A 15,144-nucleotide genomic window follows, 5' to 3' on the forward strand; every position below is an offset into this window, starting at 1 on the left:
TTATTGGTTTAGAATATATCATATCAACGAGTTAAGATCTGGTTTTGGCAAACAGGGTCACTATACAAGGGTTATACTTTCCCCATCTCTCAACAGCCTTATGTTTTAGATATAAGGTGACAAAGCACTTGATACTAAAATTATTTTGAATAGGGACATTTCAAGTAAATTGTAAGAGTAAGGTTGATAATAAAGACCAAAAGCAGGTATAGTTTAATGTATTTTAATAGCAAACTTACAGGAACAGCACAGAAGACAGACAACATTAAAAACATGTACTTGCATGTAGGACAACTCAGTTAGAAAAGTATAGTGAATGGATGGAATCTACTGTATGATAAAAATGCTACAAACACCATTTAGTTGCCATCAATAAGAAATTTACTTGTTTTAAAAAAATCCAAATGCTGGCATTGTCCAGAAAAATTTAACAGGTTTATTTATATTGTTATAAAGTTGAACTGCTGAAACTTGTTCACTGAAACATTTTGACTTGCATTAATGCTTTATATGTCCCCGCATTTATATTAAAAAAATTCACACACAAATGAAAATGGAAAAACTGCCAATACCTGATTTCTGTCCCCTATTTTCAACTTGCAACCATATACTTAGGTACCTTTTGACCCCATGGAAAAAAAATATCTAACGTTCAGAACTACCAATAACAGGAAGAAGAGAAAATTTTTTTTAAAAGAATGAAATGTTTCCCATCATAGTGGATTCTTAAGCACGTTCTCCACGTATGCGGCGTGCTAGCTGGATGTCTTTTGGCATAATTGTTACACGTTTGGCATGGATAGCACACAGGTTGGTGTCTTCAAAAAGGCCAACCAGATAGGCCTCACTTGCCTCCTACAACAGGAATAAAGAAAAAAGTATTAATGGTATTCCCAACAGTTAAGATACATCTGTATCAGTTAAAATTATGGAGGTTTTTAAAGGGTTTAGTAACCTCTTCAGAAGATGTTAACTATTTTACAAAATGCGTACTAAATAGTTGGCAAGTGGTTTCCATGTTATGGTCCTCATCTAGCTTTCCTTTTACACCTCAGATTTCATCACAAGAGTACAATAGGATCCAGAACACATACTCCGACCTATTTTGTCTAACATCTGTCCCCTACCCCCATCAATGTGTACCTTTCTCTACATACCCCCAATCTATAATAGCATTTGTTATCCATAGTCTTATCTCTACTATCACTCAGAAACTGCTAGTTGTGTAAGTCATTCATCAATACTTGGCATGCAAAGAGGAAAAGGGGGAGCTTCTATTTATAACTAACTTAACTCAAATTGTTAGCACATCTTACAGCTGTCTGAAATTGAAGGATGCTTTAGTTTATGTTAAAACGTGTTTACTCATGAATAACCTAATGTTTTGTTTTACTAGACTAGTTGTTAGCCAAAGTGTTTTAGTGGATTAGGAGCATTAAGTGAGAGGTTATTTATTTGGCCTTTTCTATTTATCTAGAAGGTATTTCTCCACCCAGGATATATTTAGGAAAAAAACCAGATTATTTATAGTTGTTATTTTTGCCCTAATTAAAATAAAAAAAAGTATTTCCTTTTGTAATCTTTAGGTAATGATAAAACTAAAAAAGAAACACAAGAATACTTGAGCAATTCAACACTTAATGCCAAATTTTACTATCCCCACGTCTTTCTGCAGCATGTTACCAAAAGCTGGGTCTTATTTACCTACTCTTGAAGGCCCAGCTTAAGACTGGAACATGGAGAATGCAAGCACTCCTTTTGCCCCTGGTTTCCAGGTGCAAGTAACCTTGAAACTCCTCCATCCTTGGCACCCATTGGTCTTGTACACCAGCCATCTCTTAATGCCCTTCAGTAACTTAATAGAGATTTCATTTTACACTCATAATGTCTTGCTCTCAAGTAGATGTTTAATAAACACTTGCTGGTTCATTTCTATATTTAATCCTAATTTAAATTTGAATCTTTCCTATATAATTGGCCCCTCATATCAAACCTATTAAAAAAAAATTTATTAACAGCAAAACTCTGTAATATTTGGGGATTCATCCTTGAGATATTCTAGAAATGGGCAAAAAATTTGGAAAACACAGCATACTGTAGCCTACTCTTAGGGGTTCGAAGTTTAATTTTGTTTCACCTATCCTATCTTAGCGTTATGCAAATCTAGAATGCTTTTGCAAAATGCAACAGTATACGTGGCTATATGGACAAGCCAATAGATCCTGTGATTCAGATTTAAGAGCAGGTAAGATCTAGAGACTCCCCTGGTACTACTCAGATGTGCCATATGGCAGCTGGGGGTCTCAGTGCTGCCTTAGAACCTGGTTATTGGTTTTATAGGGTTCTGTCTGGGTAGCTCTGTCTGATTCTTCCACCATTTCAACAATTCTACGTCCATTTTTAACATAGAAATACCTTAAACTCTCAGATATTAAAGAAAAGGCTAAGTTTAAAGTTAATTCTTGATTATCTATGGCAAACCTAGACTAACTTTTCTGTCATCTTCACTGGATTGCCCCCCCATCCTTATTTAGTTGTATTTGAAAAGCTGTATAAGTAAAACTTAAGTTTTAAGTTGTGTCAATTCTAAAGCCAAAGATACAGTGACTTTTGTAATCAATTTCAACTGCTTTCTCTTATTATTCTATTTATATTAGCAAATTCTCCATCTCTATATCTTTAAAAGAACTGAAGTGGCCTGGCCGGGCATGGTTCAGTGGCTGAGCATCGACTTAGGATCCAGGAGACCGTGGTTCGATTCCCGGTCAGGGCACATGCCTAGGTTGGGGGTTCAATCCCCAGTGGGGGGGGGGGGGGGGGGGGGGCATGCAGGAGGCAGCCGATCAATGCCTCTCTCATCATTGATGTTTCTCTCTCCCCCTCTCCCTTCCTCTCTGAAATCAATGAAGACATACATACATATATATAACAAACAAAAAACCCCTAAGTGTATGTATAAAATAAGAAAACACAAAACAAAAACTTGCAATAAAGGTACTCTTTCCAATAAAAATAAGAGCTTTCTAATGCTAGAATAATATGGGCAGCAGGGGTGAACATTTGCTCAAAATGAACACAAACATATTTACAAACAGCAACGATAACTTTACACATGAATTAAAAAAAGACAATAGTCTTTTTACCCAGGTTGTTTAGTAATCTCAATTTACAAGGCTGTATACCAACATTTAAATTCAGTAACAACAGAAATTTACACATGAATTTAAATAGTCTCTTACCCAGACTATTTAACCACCTCAATTTTCACTCTGTATCACTGACAAACTCAGAATGTTGAGTTTTTAAGTATAATTATGTTCTCAAAAGCATAGTCCTGCTAACTCTAACTAAAAAACAAAATTAGCAGCTTTGAATCAATGCTAAGATTCTTAGTAATATTTCTGTATTAAAGTTGTGGGGAAAATGTGATTTGCAATTGCAGTAATAAATGAAATAGGGCCTGAAGATAATCAGTGATTAAAACAGAAAGTTTTAAAAGTAACAACACTGGAAGATTTTAGTTTGAAATTTCAATTCATTGACAATTTAATGGATGCCTACTCCTGGAATTCACCAATCAAATGAAGTTCAGACTAACCATAGAAACAGCTCAACCAATTACACTTCAGTGTAAAATCCACCTATCAAATCTTTCTCACTTATAAAGCAAAAGCTTGGCACAGCAACAGCAGCCTTGAAAATCATCCAATGGAGTGTATGTAGATTCCAGACCCTCCCCGCAAAGAGATTCTGATTCAGATGTGTGGTGGTACCTAGCAATCTGCATTTTTCATCACCTCCAACCCCAAGCTGATGGGAGTAGCTTTACCATATTTTGAGACACTGATTTAAAAAAATGCCAAACACACAATAAAAAACAGGCTTACTTAAGCGACAGACGTTAATTATTCCCCTGTACCTAATCAAATTATCTTACTTGTGGCATTTCAAGTTTAATCTCAGCACAAACTACAAATATTTCAAATACATAACCACTCCTAGAACAGTATCTCTCAAAGTTCTGACACCTTGGAGCCAAGATTTAATTTATTGTGCTTCCCATTTAAATTGAAATCCCTAACCCCTTTAGCAAAGTACAAGTCTTCAAATCCTTGTTCCTTTACCAGCCGGGTATCATCTCCCTCATGGCACAGTTCTCTACCACCACCTATTCTCCTCCTAGCTAGTATGCTCCCTCTATTAGCGTCTGCGCCTCTTCAGTTCCAGCCAGACATTATAACATTCCTTTTATACCAGCCACTTTGAGGCTGATTACCAGTATAGACCTTTAGTCCCATGTCCTCTTATTGTCCTGCAGCATCCATAAGCCAAACCAGACAGTGCCTTTTCCCCGTAAACATTGTTTTTAGTGCAATATTTAAAATTTTTAAATGGTATAATGGACTGCACACTAGGCTGTGGAGTCAAATGGGTTCAAATTACATTTTCTGTGTGTGTGACCTCGAGCAACTTAACCTTTCCGACATCAACAGTGAAATAAAGATATCACCTATCTTATAGGCTTGATTACATAAGCATGTGCAAAGATTTAGAACTGTTTTTGGTACATAGCAGGGCCCCCAACTCTTAGAGGCTTTCCTACCCGCCATTTTACCTGCAAAGCACCAATAGCTGCACTCTGGAAGCGCAGATCTGTTTTGAAGTCCTGAGCAATTTCTCGCACCAGACGCTGGAAGGGGAGTTTGCGAATCAGAAGTTCAGTGGACTTCTGATAACGCCTAATTTCACGAAGTGCCACGGTACCAGGCCTTAAAAAACAAAAATTAAAGAAATGGTTACCAAGTACATAAAAAACATAAATAAGTGGTTAGCTTTAAAGAAATGCAGTCTTTTTTTTTCTTCCAAAAAATAAACCATCCAACTTTTTTTCAGCTTGTTTCAAATTTCACTTATCAATTTATAACCTGACTATTCAAGCCTATTAAGAGTAACATAATATCTTTAAAAGCAAAAAGCATGATATTAGAATCCTGGCAGGGAGTTTGTCCAAGTGCCAGTTATTTTATTTAACACATACACTACTAACTTCTGTTACAATTACAGCTTGGGAAGGTATTAGGCTACTAATAAGTCAAAATTGTTCTGACTCTTCTCAATTTGGAAGCACTGTCCTTCCCACCTACACCCTCTATTCTTCTAGACCTATCAACACAACCCAATGAGCTTCATTTAAAACTATACTTCTGGTATTTACTTTGACTTCCCAGAATACCTTTACTTTGTCACTGCCCATCCTCCACAATTCTTGACTGTGCAGTTATCCATGGAAGATTTTTTTTTTTTACTAATTGTCAGCAAGAAATTACCTCAATTCTGACTTATTTCTTCCACTGCATCAGCTTTTATTTTTTTTGCAGAGGCTACCTAAGTATGGACAACTTCTGCCCTCTAATGGCAGATGCCTTTAATAACACTGCTCAGGGTAGTTCAAATGTGCTAACAGAAGGACATAAACCAATTCAAGTAAATGAGGGATGGGAACTTGACTAAAACGAAATGACCCCAAGCTTGATCAAATTATTATTTTGCCAAAAGCAAGGGTATCCTCAGAATGTGTTTTAAAACAATACTTTACTATTTAAAAATATATACCACTAACAGCTAAATAAAATGTTAAGCCCATTAACTTTATTAGTGATGTAATAGGTCTCCTTTGGGCTATGGGTAAGATTGTGGCTTCAAAATTAAACATGTTCCCAATAAAACTGAACACTAAATTTTATATAAATTTTCAAGTATTAGTAGATATTAAAAAAAAGAAAATCAGTTTCTCTAAAGCAAAGTTTGCTTATTATACATCTTTTTATTAGATTATATGGATACTGCGCTTCAGGACTTTGTCCCATTATTTTTTTTCCTTTTTTTTGGCACGGCAAAAAAGCGTCTGTAGATGTGCCGTCCCCTCCCGCAATTCCTGTTAGGGTTTGATAGCCTCCCCAAACTGGCCATTCTTTTCAATACCTGTAACGATGAGGTTTCTTCACCCCTCCAGTAGAGGGCGCACTCTTGCGAGCGGCTTTGGTAGCCAGTTGCTTCCTCGGTGCTTTACCACCGGTCGATTTGCGGGCAGTCTGCTTTGTACGAGCCATGGTACAGAGACCTCTTTACTTACCTACCAGCATAAAAAAAACCAAAAATCACCACATACTACCAAACATATAAGTTTTCCTGCCACTACCACCCGCCCCCCCCCCCCGGAAAATCCTGGAAATATGATCAGCATAAAAAATAATGTCGGTAATGTTATATAATTCGAAAGGGTGCAGATTACATTTACCACCCAAATGCGACTTGAAACAAACTGTAGTACTAGAAAATTGTTAACATCATACACCAATTCTCTCTCAAAAAAAAATGCCAAATCCGAGCGACAAACGGCTGAACAAAAAGACCCCTAACAGCCTTTGCTTCAATTTCTTTAATTAAAGCAGAAATTAGAAATGTCTGTAAACATTTGACCCATAAACACGTCAGAAGAACGAAACCACAAACCAAGAAAGGCCGAGTCAAATTACAGCAAAAAGGTTTTAGCCCCCCCCCCGTTGTCACCCCCCCCTTTGCGTCTGGCAGTTGATAGATTGCTGTAAATATCTGAAAACATTCCCGCTTTAGCATCTCTACAGTTATGCTGACAAAAAGGCGTCTCGAGAAACGAAAAACAAGAGGGGAACAGCAGCTACCACCAGCGAGCCTTCTACAAAGCACCGTCCTCGCGGCAGTCCAACCAGGCTTCGCAATTGAAATAATAATAAAAAAAAAAAAAGTGCCCGCACCCAGGCTTTAATTAACGCACCGACCGACCGGTCCACCCCAAGCACCACATAAACTTTTGGTTTCGCCTCCTCTGGCCCCTCGGCTAAGGGTCCCCCAGCCTCCCGCCTCGCTCCCAGCGCCTCGCGCCAGCACAAACTCGGCTTCTAGACCAGAACAAAATGGAAACAATCGCAAAACGGATCCGATTCCCTTCCTGAGAGACAAAACACCAAAACGCTCGAAAATACCCCATCCCCTGCCACGTGCCGCCCTCCAAAATGCAAAAGTTTTTTTTTTTTGCATTTCAGATGCATCAAGTTTCCGCTTCTCCAAAAAAGGAGAAAAAAATGTCCCTCTTCAAAGAATTTTCCTCCTTTTCTGAAATGGGGAAGAGAGAAACGGGGGAAAAAATATGGTCGGTGACCAGAGAAGAGAGACAAGATGGTGAAGCTTAGCAACAACTGTGGGGAGGCAGCAAAAAGCGAGTTACCCCAGGGTGGGAAGTGGCGGCGATTTCCACCCTTTTCCCGCTCGAAAACTGGGGGCCGGGGCCCGGGGGCGGTAGTTAAGGGGCCCGCGCGGGTCGTGGTGAAGGTCTGGGGTCCCAAGAAGGGGCGGCGGGCGGGATTTCACCGAAGAAAGAGGAGCCCGGGGCGCGGGGAGGAGGGAAGGCTCGGCGCCGCGGCGGTTGCTGCTGTTGGGCTGAGGCGGCGAGAGGCTGGGGAGCCGCCGCCGCCTGAGGAGAGGGGAACTCGCTCCTCACCTCCATTTCTGGGCCAAAAAGTTTGTGGGCCAAACCGGAGGGGCTGGGGGTCCCCTCCCCGCACCGTCTGGGCCCGCTCCGGGGCTGACGGCGACCGGGGCTCGGTTCTGGGAAAGCGGGCAGACGGGGAAACTTACCCCCCTTCTCCTTCGGATGGAGCTCGGCGAGCTGGAGGCGGCGCAGGCGTTGGAGAGCGACGGCGGCTGCGAACACAATTGAAAGATGGCTGACACCGAGGTTATCCCCCAACACACGTCGCCCCGCCCCCGCGCCGCGCGCCAACCAATCACACACAATGGAGGGAAGGCTCGGCCCCGCCCCCCGCCCCCGCTCGCGCCCCGCCCCCGCCCTTCCCCCCGCGCGCCCGTTCGCTGGCGCGCGCTCGCCCCTCCCCCGCGCGCCGCCCGCTCCCTCCTCCCGGCAGCCTCGCGCGGTGTGTGTACAAACACAAAAGACGTGCCGAGGGGCCCGCCGCTCCCACCGAGACGGCCGCCCGCCCGCCGGCCCCCGTTTTAACTCCCGCTCCCGGGGCCCGCACTCGCACCCGACTCCGTGCGCACACGTCATCGAACTCGCGAAGCCCGGGTTTGGGGCGCCGACGGGGGCGGGGGGGGGGGGGCGGCGGGAGGAGGCGCGGCGGGTGAACGCCCGGCCTGCGGGCGTCTCGGGCCACGGCGGGAGGAGGAGGAGGAGGAGGAGGAGGAGGGGGCGCCCCCCGCTCCCGCGCGGGCCGCGGCGCGCGCCCCCGAGGCGCCCGGGACGGCGTGGGGACGGGGTGGAGGACGCGGCCCGCCAGGTCGCCGCGCCCCAGTGGAAAACAGTCCCCAGCCGGAAGGTCGCAAATAGAAGTGCAGCGTCCCGCTCCCACTTTCGGGTCGCGCTGCTCCGGCAGCTGGCGGGGCGCGCAGCCCCTCCGCTCGCTTTCGCGCCGGGCCAGGTGCCGCCGGTCCCCCCGCGGACAACTTTACGGGCGCTGACACCGGCCGTGGCCGAGGCGCGCCGCCCGGGGCGGACTGCGGGCGGGGCCGCGGCCGATCCGCTCGGGCCCCGCCGCCGGGGCCTCCCAGCCCGTCGCAGGTGGCGGCCCCCAGGCTAGGGGCCCTCGGCTCGCCTTCTCGCTGGGCCGGGTGTCTGAGGCAAGATGGCTGTATTTTGTAAGCCTCCAAAACAATGTACACAGCTAACTGCGCTAGGGCCTGACGACCGGCCCCGGCAGCTTGTCTTCCCAGCCGCTTGGGCCTTTTCACCGTGTCGGTCGTGCTCGGGAGAATTGCTACATCAGGGTAATAAAATGTCAGCAGCTTCTGCATAGTTTAGATGCGGCGGAAAAGTGGCAGAAATAAAGAAAACGTGGTTTAGGGATCGTCCCGTTTACCCATTCCCCACTTCTCAGTAGCATCAGGAACAGACTTTTTACGGCTCAAGTTATGCACGTTATCCGTTCATTGGCCTAGAATAGGAACCATCCCCAGATGGTATCGACAACTGTGTGCGAAGGTTTTCAGTAGAAGTGTCATGCAGACAGCCCAAAGGATAGTGAAGGAGATACATTTCACAGGCGAAGGGCACTATTTGTAATCTGAAGATCTTAGAAAGCATCTTAGTCATAAACATTATCCTGAAACGGATATATGGAAATGAGGGAGGGAATAGATTTGTCCAAGGTCACTTAAGTGAGAAACAGTCCCAGGAGAAACAAACAAAAAATCCAGGCCTCCTGTTTCATTATTATTTAATGAAAGTTAAGTGTCCGTGGTTGCTGTGCAGAGCACATGCAGTCTGCTAGCTTATCCTAGCAGCTCGTATGCAAAAACGCCAGGCTGAGCTGCCAGTGAAGAGTTGCCATAATTCAGGCCAAGAAGAGTTTTACTTCCTTTTTTCTTCTTTTTTTTTCAGGAAACCAAAATATTTGCTGTTGGGTTTATCCAGTAAGGCTTTCAATAAAACTCATCATATCTTCAAGAAATGTTAAATGGCATGGGCAATGGTTCTCTTTATTTGCTAGATTTTTCTATATAGCTCCTATTTTTTGGCTTAAAAAAACCTTTCTAAGGAAGGGAAAGGCTATTTGAGGTGAAACAGTTCTGATCGTGGATTATCTAAACCAACTCAGCTGTCCATCTGTAAAATGAAAGTAATATTTATCTGTGAGATAGGTCTCAAGTTCTTTCCAGTTGTGGGATCCAGTAGGTAATTACCTGGGTAGGTGTCTGGTTATCTAGTAGCTTCGGGAAGTTCTCTCACGGAGTTAATATTGAGTGCCAACGATGTGCTAGACACAATTCTGGGTGCTGGAAATAACAGTAGACAACACAAGCAATGCTCCTGCTGTCTTGGGACTTATGATCTCTGGAAGCATTACTTTGCACAGGGAAGAAGGGATGGAAGGGAGGTCCTTTGGAGCCCTATGAATGGCAAAAACTGTAGCTAAGGGGACAGAGGACTTTAGAGTCCAGATGATGGGGAGAGGAGAGCTGCCAGGGGGAAAAAGAGATTCTAAAGGGGCACCAGGGTCAGTTCTGAATTGGCTCTACTTCTAGAACTCTTGAGCTAATCATGGCCTCAAAATTTGGAGTTTTAAAAAAACGGGAGCAAAAGCTTTTAAGTTAAAACATTTTTTCCCCTAGCATAGAACGCTTATGGCCATTAATTTAGATTTGTTTAGAAGTAAAAGTAAAGAAAGCACAATGGGAAGGATTTTAAAAGCACCATTTTATTATGTAATATCCACTTGGCTCTCCTGAGTCAGTCGGATGCAAAGATTACTGCCTCATGGAGCTGCTCTTTCTGGACACTTTTGTGTTATCCCCATGCTCACTATCACGTCACCCTTTTTTCTTTATCATGTTGATTTAAATCTATCATATTTGTTTTTAAATTCATTTTTTAATTTTTCATTTAAAGTTGACATACAACATATTAGTTTCAGGTGGACAATGTAGTCATTATACATTTATATAACTTATGAAATGATCATTTCAATTATTTTAGTTTGCTTATATATTATCTGCCTCTTCCCCAAGGGATGTGTAGTCTAGGGCAGTAGTCATCTTACCCATTTCTTTCCAGTGGTCTCACACTGCCACCTCACTCCACACCCAGTTTGGGGCCTTTCCCAATTTGCTGTATCTTATTAGGCGATCTCATTCAGTTCCATGGTAATTGTCAAAGATACGACCAAAGCAGAGAAAATAATATAATGAACCCCATATGCCTCCATCACCTAGCTTCAAAATGATCAAATCACCAGTCTTGCGTGTCATTTATACCTCTACTCACTTCCCCTACCTCCCTCACTTGAATTATTTTGAAGTAAATACCAGACTTTTTACATCATTTTGTTGGTAGATATTTGAGTATGTGTTGTAGGGACCAAATAAATGGCTGATAAGTCTATTACCTCTATTTGCACTTTGTTAAAAAAAAATATATCCTGAGGCTTTAGTTCCCATCCCTCTCTCCAGAACTATCTCTCCTTCAGTCTTGCCCAGTAAATGGCATTATGATGTACTCAACTGCTCAAACCAAAAAGCACAGGCATCCTCCTTAAGCCCCTCTTTCTTTCACCCCCATAGTCCTATTGGTCCTACCTCTGAAAAGCGTCTCAGAATACCTACTCCTCCTCACCTCTCCCCCCCAGTCACTTTCTGTATGACTGCTCCCCACTGGGTTATATAGAATGTACATCAGATTAAGTCACACCCTTGCTGAAATCCAATCAGTGGCTTCCCACTGCTCTGGGTTATTTGTTTTTATTAATTCCTCACCTGAGGATAGATATTTTTTCCATTGCTTCTCAGAGAAAGTGGAAAGGGGAGAAAGAGAAATATCCATGTGAAAGAGACACATCGATGGTTGCCTGCCACACACACTCCGGACCAGGGGTAGAGCCTGCAACTGAGGTGTGTGCCCTTGACTAGAGTTGAACCTGAGACCCTTCAGTCCACAGGCCGATGCTCCCACCACTAAACCAAACCAGCTAGGGCTCTAGGTTATAATTGGCACTTGCAGGACCTGGCCTCACGCCTGCCTTTTCATGGCATTTGAATATTGCCCCCAGCTTTGCAAAGGGCTGGCTTGCTCATCTAATCTAAGGCAACATTTCCCACTTTCCCATGTCTTTTTACTCTTAGAAATTGATCTGATTTGTAAGGTACACCAAAGAAAAGTGAAGGGGATTTGAAGCCATTCATAAGGAACTTGATTAAGAATTTCATTATGTATTTTTATATAATCACTGTAAAAGAAGACATGTTTTAAGGAAGATACTAATATTTTGTAAAACTTGGAAGAAAATGTTTTCAAAGGTTTGAATTAAAAAAGTTGAGCTTACATTCATGAATGTAAATTGTTTTTATCAGGTTTTATACTTGAGATAGCCTTAGACCATCCCTGATAAGACTTTGTAATGGAGATCTCTTCAAATTCTTCATGATCTCATCTTGATAAAAAGTTCAAAATAATAGTTTTTAATCATTCAAAAAAGTATAACCGTTGAAGTTCTATATTGAAAATCCTTTCTTTCAATGACAAATGTAGTCTTGAAATTTCTTGTGAATGGATTTCGAATCACAAACTAAATACTAAAGGTCAAGTATTTAAAAATGATGTTGCTCAAATTTGCAAAATATACCCTGCAGCTGCCTTGGTCACCACCAAAAAGGGTCTAAACACTAAAATGGAGAGAAGTACCTGATCGGAGGGATTCAGGTCTGCACCAGGAGCCCTGTTTAGCGTCCTTGTGCCCAGCCCTGACTGGCTGCATTTGGGCTGCACCCATGCTCTTTGGTCACCTAACATGGATATTCCTCGGGCTCCATGTTCATGATGGGCAGTGCTCCCTGCCCTGCAGGACTAAAGCAGGAATCCAGGGGCTGGAACAGCTCCTTGGCTTCGCTCAACGTATCAGGTGGAGTCGTGTGGTGGGCACTGTGTACCCATTGTACTCAGCACTGCAGTGACCATGGGACACAGGTCAAGACTATGCTGCTCAGGTTGCTCACCAAGGAGATGCTAGGGCTGAGGGGACCCATCTCCTGGCACCCCCACGGCTCATTGGGAAAGCCATTGGGTTGCTCTGAGGTCACAGCCTCAATGTCACCCCTTGGCCACCTGTCTACCCTGCCCCTACCTCCCATATAGTATCACATTTCCATACTTATTTCCTTCACAGCTACTCTCCCAAGTTGACGTTTTGTTGGTTCCTTGCCGATTTGTGGTCTCCCTAGCCAGACTGAACATAGTGTGATTGAGGACTTCGATACCTTTATGCACCTTGATATTTTAAGCACTGTACAACTTGCATAGACCTCCCCATGCCAGACACTTAATAAATATCTGATAGATGAATAAACAAAAGTGACCATATATATATATGTTTTAATTATTGGTATTGTATTTTTAAAAATATATATATATTTTTAAAATATGTCTTTATTGATTTCAGAGAGAGGAAGGGAGAGAGGTAGAAACATCATTGATGAGAGTCATTGACCGGCTGCCTCCTGCACGCCCCCTACTGGGGATCGAGCCGGCAACCCGGACATGTGCCCTGACCAGGAATCGAACCCCAATCTCCTGGATCCTAGGTCAATGCTCAAACGCTGAGCCACGCCTGGCCGGGCAAAGTGACCATATTTTATAGAGTTTTACAATCAGTGGTAAGATGCGTTTTGTTTACAGGATAATCACATCTGAAAAAATGTACTCTTAGGGTTAATGAGCTATGATCTGTTTCTCAATATTCTCATCAGGAAAAAGAAGGTAAACATTTTTCTCATGGGGAAGTTGTGAAGATGAAATGTGCCTGTTGGACCAGGGCGGACACTATTAATGTTTTATTAATTTTGAACACTCATTAAATGATTAATGGCATCTATTCTTATCATTATTTTCTGCTCACCAGGTAACCTTGGGATTGCAGTGGGCTGTCTGTGTAGATCTGAGATGCCCTCCCTGGGATTCGGGAGATCCTCACATTCTCTTTGTAAATGAATAAATGGGCATCCTGGTGAAGAGGGTTAGTGGAGGTCGGCCATGAGGAAGGAGTGCCAAAAAGTTAAAGTGATTTCTGAGACTGCAAGGCCCGGAGCCACGCCTTGAATCATAGTGAATTCACAGTGGGAATGGTACCCAGGGAAGCTTTGTGGACATCAGGCAGCCTTTGCGACACTCCCTGGCCCCTGCCCTCAGACTGACATTCTAGTACAATGATCCTGACACTTCTTAAACAGGTAAGAAAATTCTAGAAAAAAGCCATTTTAGGATCTGCTAGCTGCTCACTAGGGGTAAACAAGGACAATTCAGGTTAGTTGAACAAACATCTAGTGCCTGCTGTCTGCTTGGCACTGTGCTAGGCACTTGCTACAGAGGCAAAAAGCCCTTCCCCATTGCAAAAGGGGTTATCTCAACACAGCGTGATACATTCCAGTGGAGGCATTTTGGGAATTCTGTGGGAACATCAAGGAAACCTTGGTCCAGGAGCAGTTGGGAACAGGTGATCCCTAAACTTTCTTGAAAATGTTTAAAAATTTCAAAGAAATGTTAAATTTTTTTTATTACAAAAGTGACAACTACAGATAACTACAGTTGACCCTTGAACAACACGGGTTCGAACTACGTGGATCCACTTATACGTGGATTTTTAAAAAGAAATATATACAGTACTATAAATATATTTTCTCTTATTTTCTTAATAACATTTTCTCTAACTTATTGTCAGAATATAATATATAATACATATAACATACAAAATATGTGTTAATTCTGTTATAGGTAAGGCTTCCAGTCAACAGTAGGCTGTTAGCTAAGTTTTGGGGGAGTCAAAAATTACAGGTGAGTTTTTGACTGTGGCGGTTTGGCACTCCTAACTCCATGTTGTTCAAAGGTCAACTGTACTCCTAGCACTCTGAGTTTACACTTTCAGTTATTTAGATTTCTTCCCAACATATGATATCTATATATCAACATGCACAAATGTGATGTTAATATATAAACTTTTCTTTTGGTGGTATTTTTCTTCAAAAAATAGGAATTTACATGAGCCTTGAAGGATGAGTAGGAATAGACCAGGTGAAGAAGAGGCGGAAGAGTGGTCCAAGTAGAGGGAACAGCATGAGTAAAGGTACAGAGGCAAGCATATTCGTAAAACCAGGACACAGATATATTAAGGCAGGAAATCTCAGGAGAGGAGGCTGGAGAGTGACCAGGGACTTGGTCCTACACAGCCTTATCTGTTACACTGAGGCACTTGGGCTGTGGGGCAGTGGAAGGAGAGAAGAGCTGGGATCAGATTTAGTTGTATGACTATCATGTTGGTAGCAGGGTGGGTGGTGAGTTTGATAGGATATAAGACCGAAGGCAAAGGATTTGTGACAACATGGATGGAACTTGAGAGCATTATGATGAGGGAAACACTTGATCCAAGCTTATTAAATGTACTAAACCAATGCGAAGGGCCTGGATCTTTGTCAGTGCCTTGGAAATGCTATTTTCCTCTTCCGTTATTCAATGAAGAGCTATTTGGTTTGTACCTAGCCACTGTTATTGTTATATTAGAAAAAAATAGAGGGTCATTCCCATATATTGCAACTCTGAGTAGGGTTGGG

The 15,144-nt window shown here is 42.8% G+C and overlaps 1 protein-coding gene across 1 annotated transcript; it reads right to left on the bottom strand.

Annotated features, from left to right (window-relative positions):
- Positions 1 to 207: 207 nt before the first annotated feature.
- On the bottom strand, positions 208 to 7,739 carry H3-3A (H3.3 histone A). The gene is made up of 4 exons (XM_016221211.2): positions 7,675 to 7,739; positions 5,983 to 6,133; positions 4,616 to 4,769; positions 208 to 855 (listed from the first exon to the last, which is right to left on the bottom strand). Exons 2-4 carry the CDS (start codon positions 6,108 to 6,110, stop codon positions 727 to 729), a joined length of 411 nt encoding a protein of 136 aa, XP_016076697.1. The 5' UTR covers positions 6,111 to 6,133; positions 7,675 to 7,739; the 3' UTR covers positions 208 to 726.
- Positions 7,740 to 15,144: the final 7,405 nt, after the last annotated feature.

The sequence above is a fragment of the Miniopterus natalensis genome, chromosome 21, assembly GCF_054644295.1.
Source record: "Miniopterus natalensis isolate mMinNat1 chromosome 21, mMinNat1.hap1, whole genome shotgun sequence".
In the NCBI taxonomy this organism is placed as follows: Eukaryota; Metazoa; Chordata; class Mammalia; order Chiroptera; family Miniopteridae; genus Miniopterus; species Miniopterus natalensis.

Bases quoted from the DNA above. Each gene is read 5' to 3' on its own strand.
- H3-3A (XM_016221211.2), bottom strand. From the start codon at position 6,110: ATGGCTCGTACAAAGCAGACTGCCCGCAAATCGACCGGTGGTAAAGCA. The intron at 4,770-5,982 runs GTATTGAAAAGA...TTGTTTTTTAAG, and splicing joins AAGAAACCTCATCGTTACAG to GCCTGGTACCGTGGCACTTC. The intron at 856-4,615 runs GTAAAATGGCGG...TTCCTGTTGTAG, and splicing joins CAGCTATTGGTGCTTTGCAG to GAGGCAAGTGAGGCCTATCT.